The sequence below is a fragment of the Parathielavia appendiculata genome, assembly GCF_033297405.1.
Source record: "Parathielavia appendiculata strain CBS 731.68 unplaced genomic scaffold N657scaffold_21, whole genome shotgun sequence".
NCBI classification, from domain to species: domain Eukaryota; kingdom Fungi; phylum Ascomycota; class Sordariomycetes; order Sordariales; family Chaetomiaceae; genus Parathielavia; species Parathielavia appendiculata.
The window spans coordinates 117348-123347 of record NW_026944240.1 but is presented as its reverse complement, the minus strand read 5'-3'; the positions used below and the strand labels follow the sequence as shown (position 1 = coordinate 123347).

Sequence of the window (6000 nt, the reverse complement as noted above, 5' to 3'; positions counted from 1 at the left end):
CCCCCCCCCCCCCCCCCCGGCCTGGAGCTTGCCTGCGGCTTCCATTACGCACCACACACGCCACACCACACACGCCGCATATGACACTTTGCGACAAGTAGGCACTGTGACAGGGTACGGAATGGCCGACCAGCTCCTCGCAGCAGACGACCGCGCCCGCCAGGCGCGCCGAGCCGGCCTGCAAGCGAAGAAGGACGAGCAGCCGCACAATACGGCCCGTAGCTATGCGGCAAAGCAGCGGGAATGGAAAGTAGGGCAATCATATCCCTCCATTCCTTTGCTTTCTCTTCTCTGTGCCGGGCCGGGCCGGGCCGGCCCAGCTCGGTTATGCTTTATGTTACTTACCAAATAGTAAATAGAAGTGGTGCCTGACGCCGCGTATGGCCGAGGACGGCTCGGCCTATACCTGACCAGACGGGGAGCTTGTTACCCCTGACAAGCTAGCTGCGTGGTTGAAAGAGGACGTTCTCTTGCGGCGGGTAAAGGCGTCGGCGGTGCGGCGTAAGGCGCGCGGTCCGGCCCGACGAGGGAAGACGGCGGCGGATGCCGATGCTGCTGATGCTGAGGCCGAGGCTGCAGCCTTCGCCGAGGCCCAGGTTTTGGCGGAGACCTTAGGTGTACCGCTGACCGAGGCCGTACAGCTGCTTGCCGATGACAGAGAAGATTATGACCCGCCAGCCGCCCTTGCGTCGGTGGAAGAGGGAGACAAGGCTGCTGTCGAGGGTACCCTGCTGACGCGGGGAACCCTCGATGCCTATGTCGCAGCCGTCATCGAGCTCTGGAGGCTGCAGGTAGCACACGGGAACCACAACATCGAAAACCCCCGCGGCGCGGCCGTACGTGGATTCCTCGAACAGCGGGGCCGGCAGCGCGGCCGCTTCGATCGGGAGACTTTCCAAGACCGCGGCGCCGATGGAATCCAGGCCGGCTACTCGTCCGAAGAGTGGCAGCGAGTACAGACCATCTTGTTAAGCGGAACAGCTCAGACACCGCAAAACCTACGCACCCGCGTCGACCTCCTTCTCGGCCATTATTCCCTTCTCCGAGGCGAGAACCGCCGTAAGATGGAGCTGGCCGACCTCTCTCTGCTCGATTACCCAGCCTCCGAAGGCCCGACACAGTGCGGCTGCCTTGTGGCTCTTCTCCGAGACGGGAAGATGAACAAGACGGCGAAGAAGGAGTTCATGGGCTCGCTCCGCCACAAAGACCCGCTCCTCTGCACGCAGGGCGCCCTAGCACAGCTCTTCTTCTGGCGATGGCATATCGCTGGTGAAGATCCACCTTCGTTTCGGCGCCGGCAAGACTGGTATAGGATCAAAGTCCTTGTCGGGCGGGACCGCGAGCAAGAGCTCTCGTACCCGGTACAGCTCCAAGAGACCTGGCGTATCTTCGGGGCGGCCGGTGTAACGGCTGCAAAGAAAACGCATCTCCCGCGCCGGACTGGCGCGCAAGATGCCGAGACGCACGGCTCGTCCCTCGCCCAGATTTCGCAGGCCGGCCGTTGGAACCAGAGCGTCCTCGTGAAGGCCTATCTTACCCATCTTCCCCGCGAATTCATGCGAGTCGTTGCTGGCTTCTCGGCTAAGGCCGGCGACTACTTCATTGCCCGTGCAGCCCATGAGCCGCCGCTCGCCCTCCAGAAACGGCTTTGGCCTTGGATCGAAGAGTGGGAGCCCCGTTTCGAGGCCCGGGCATGCCGGAAGCGCTGGGCGCAAGGTGGCCTCGATGAGGACGACTTGGCTGCAGATGGCTTCCTTAAGCTGATGCGGCGGTTACGAACCGTCCTGTTACAGGATCTAGCCGTCTTACAGCCCCGGTTTCCCTCACTCCCTTTCTTCGCCTACCCCCCCTTTTCTGGGCCCGATTGGGGGGCGTTTGCCCTTGCGGTACGGTCGGACGTAGCTGCAAGCGAGCCGCCGAGCCTGCTTCTACAGCGGGCTTTGCCCGAGATCAGCGCCGCTTTTGAGAGCTCTCGGGACGCAGTCTTGCGCAATAGCGGCCGGCTAATCGGGGACCTTGAGCGCCGGCTCGACACCCAGCTAAAGAGCCTAGATACCCGGCTCAACAGTGTCCAAGACAGCCTGGGTGCCTTGATCCAAGGCCGAGTGCCCATCCCTCTTAGAGGATATCTAGGTGGCCCGGATGCCCTGGGTGCTCTGGGCGGGCCGGTTACCTTGGTTACCCCGGCCGCAGCTGCTCCAGCCGAGCCGAGTCCCACTGTTTTCCAAACCTTGACGAAGGCCTATACGGTACAGGATGTCTGGAGAGACTGGAAGGAGGGCGTCGCTGGCCGACCAGCCGTACGAGAGCTAGAGGAGCGGTGGGGGAGCCGCTGGCGCCCGGGCGGTACGATCAGGGTCCAATTCTGCCGCCGGAAGGTCATCTGGGACGAGCTCTTAACACGCATAGCACGCGGTCAAAGCGAGGACGAGGCTGTCGCAGAGCTAGAGCGGCTGCGGGAGGGCCGTAGCCTTAACCAGCTCATTGACAGCCTAAAGCTGCGCCGTCGAAGGAGCAGAAAGCCAGCCACAGCTGCCCAGAACATCTCCTGACGCGACGCCTTTGAAGTGTTCTTTTACATATACATAGTTATAACTGCAGATGTATCAGATTCGCCGTACCGAGTTCAGTCGCCCTCGATTAGGCTTGTGTTGGCACCGGCCGCGCCAGGGGGCAGTGAGTGGGTCCTGTCTGGGGATGTGGATCGGGTGTGGGCCGAACTTATCATTTTGAAGTTGTGTAATCACTGCGGATTACATGTAATTCCCCAGCAAAACCGACCAACGATAAGTTCTGCTTATCATGTACGTTATCTCATTAGCTTAACATCCACATAGCTTACAATACAATACAATACAATTTATTGACGCCCGGCGGGTAATCCGAAAGGGCAGCTATTACAATCTGACTACCCGCCGGGCGTCAATAAATTGTATTGTATTGTATTGTATACATTTCCCAAGATATGCCCTGATCTCGTCAAAGCCCATACAACACAGCTTACACACACTAGCGAAATCGCCTTCCGCTCCAGACAATGTCACTGAATTCTCAGCGCACAGTCCATATGCCATTTTTGGCGTTGTGGGTCCTCTGCATGCTGCCTCCCTTGTACCTCGCTGACTTGGTACTTACTACGTGGGTCAGAGCTGATCATTGCCCCTCTATTTACTTCTTCCTCCCGAAATTTATACTCTATTTAAATCCCTATTGTAACGAGCGCAGCCAGGCTTAGCAGGAACGGCTCTGGCCGTCTCTTTACGGTTACGTAGCTTCTCCACCTAGACGACATCGGCGCTTCTAGCTTGCCCTGAATGGAAACCTACTGGTGGCAACCGTATTGCATCATGTGCACCGGATATTGCTCGCTCTCACCTCGACTAGACTGAAGATATGATTTGAAGATGCAATTTATCTTTGGTCCGAGAGCTATAACTTCCAGCGCCAGCTGGTTAGAGAATGTATGAATCTAAACAGTACGCAATTGCAGGTAACAGGCATAGGAATCATGGGGTAAAAACAGGCAAAGTTCAGATCTGACCCAGATGGTAGGTACCATGTCAGCGAGGGACATACGAGGCCAGCTGACGAGAGCCAAAAATGGCTCATGGACCGTGCGCTGAGAATTCAGTGACGCGTCCAGGGCGGAAGGCGATTTCGCTAGCGACGGTACCGACCTCAACCTCGAACATCTAGCCAGTCTGCCAAATTGGGACACGTCCATTCACACTTGAAACATCTAGCATAGTGGTTCTTTAGGTCAACGCGATCTCTAGCATGCGTAAGGGATACGAGTCAATGATCTGAACCCAACAAGCATTTATAAACTTATCTACGTAATAAACCTGGGTATATCTATCAAAACGGACTTTCTGGTGACTCTATTGTCTTTGCACCCATTCTACATGATCTAGGCAAGCAATAGGGCGATTCGTAAACAGAATATTAGACCGCGATTCCCTCTTAGGTTTACCTGAGGACGTCCTGTCAGTTGAGTATCTTTCACAGCATTGCCGTTGGTGGGTTTCGCGGCCAAAACCCTGGAGAGAGAAATGCCAGTGGATAACGGTCGATAGACACCTCAAGGATATTATCTCCGGAAATATGGTAAAATTTCAAACTCGGTAGTTATTCTGTTCTTTTAAATTTAGCTTGCAATACATCCGTATAGGTCGGTTAATTTAGAACTAACGTCATACTCCCCTCGACCGGCTTGCCCCCATGCTGGCAGGCTGACACAAGCAACAAGCGGATCAAGCGCGAAGAGAGCGCCGACGCGCCCTCGCGAACAGACCTCCCCCTCCCCCCCTCCCGTGGACGGGATGTCGCCAGCCAAGCGCTCTCCCGGCCGCCGCCGCCGGCACAGGTGCTCAGTCTTCCTCCTCCCTGTCAACGGGCTTCTCCCAATCGACATCGTCCCCTCAGCCATCAACTTTGAAATGTTAGCCACCAGGTAATCCGAGCTTTAACTGCAACTCTCTTACATCGTCGTTTACTCTTCTGTATTTGTACCTGCTCTGTACTTCCACGCATTTTATACAACGAGTCTTCGCCAGAGCCGCTACACCTCATTACTCCAATGTTGGCTCCCTCCTCTCCACATGCAGCATCCCAACCGGACATTCTTAGCCCCTTTGGGTAAGGCCGCCTACACCAATCACAGCTATTTTTTGCGGATATGACCACCAACGCCTTGGTATCAAGACCACGACATTGTTACATCCAGTTGATTGCATATCCATGCAATTGAGTCATTCGTTACCCGTTATGCTGCTATGGTTCAATGGGCTTCCCAACGCCTCAACCATCGACATCGGGGCGCGACGCCCAGCGGCCGGCGCGGCCCCATATCGAGGCTCAGACCGAGTACTGTGAAGGCGACAACGGCCTCGACGAACCGTCTAAGAGCATATTTTAAAACGAGTTCCCTAATTCTACAATTGTAATGGCGCTTCAGGCCCTTGTCGCGGAACGGACGGTGGCGGTGGTGGGGGCTGCCAAATGCTGGTGTGGCTGGTGCAGCCGACTCATAGGCTTAAAGAGGTCAAGATGTGTGAGAGTTTTGTGGAATACACGTGTGGAAAGAGGTGATGGGAAATAAATGGCTCGAACCAACAAAGCGGGGTTTTTTCAAGGATGACGAATCCGAGCTCGCGCCGTTGACAGATACAAGACCTACAGTTGTACTAGCCAGCGAGTACGACGGTGGGTCTTCCGTCAAGATGGGGCCGTAAGCCTGGTTGCAGGCCTGTGTTGACATCGTTGGCATCATCGCAGTGGGACTAATTCTAATTCTTATATTTCAAGTTTACCGCTCAAATCAGTGTCCCTTTATAGACTTTGGTCCATCTAAAGGCAACACTCTTCGTTCCTGTCTTAGTTTAACGACGCCTGCGCATGTATCGAAACTCCTGGTCGCTGAGACCCCATTGGCTCGTTCTAAGCCACTGAGCTCTGGATTGAATGCTTTAGCAGGTATCCGATCTATGCCCGTCTATTGAACCGCTTGAGCTTCTCTTCACCCTTTTGAGCCAGATATCATAACAAATGCCTTAAGCCCGAACACTCGATGGTGTGAGGGTCTGGCTTGCGGCCGTGAAACACTTAGTATAGAGTCTTCCAACCGATTATTTTGCGGGGAGTACGATCTTCAACAGTAAGAATGCTATTTGCCCTATCACCTTCCAGCACTGCTGGACCCATCGCGCGCATTGCGTTCTTGACTACACCCCCCTCGAGCGTCATTCTGCTGCGGCGTGCAGGTCGACGAAGCCTCGAGTTTAATGCCTCAGCCACAAACTTTCAGCCTTAACCCCACCCATTACTCCGACAACCACTGAAGGGTAAATAAATACCCCTGAATTTCTGAGCCCCCGAGCACCCAAGTCTCCAAACCAGTTCGACGATGGAAACCCCTTCTTCATCTCGCTCCGTTCAGGGTCCCCTGGTCGTCTCAGCACAACTTTGCCATCCTTCCCTCCGCCAGATTCGGAAGCCACT

At 55.4% G+C, this 6000-nt stretch overlaps 1 protein-coding gene across 1 annotated transcript; it reads left to right on the top strand.

The window, feature by feature from the left end:
- Positions 1 to 1763: 1763 nt before the first annotated feature.
- N657DRAFT_626024 (uncharacterized protein) lies at positions 1764 to 2552 on the top strand (the record flags this gene model as incomplete). Its single annotated transcript, XM_062790771.1, has 1 exon — positions 1764 to 2552. One exon carries the CDS (start codon positions 1764 to 1766, stop codon positions 2550 to 2552), a length of 789 nt encoding a protein of 262 aa, XP_062643679.1.
- Positions 2553 to 6000: the final 3448 nt, after the last annotated feature.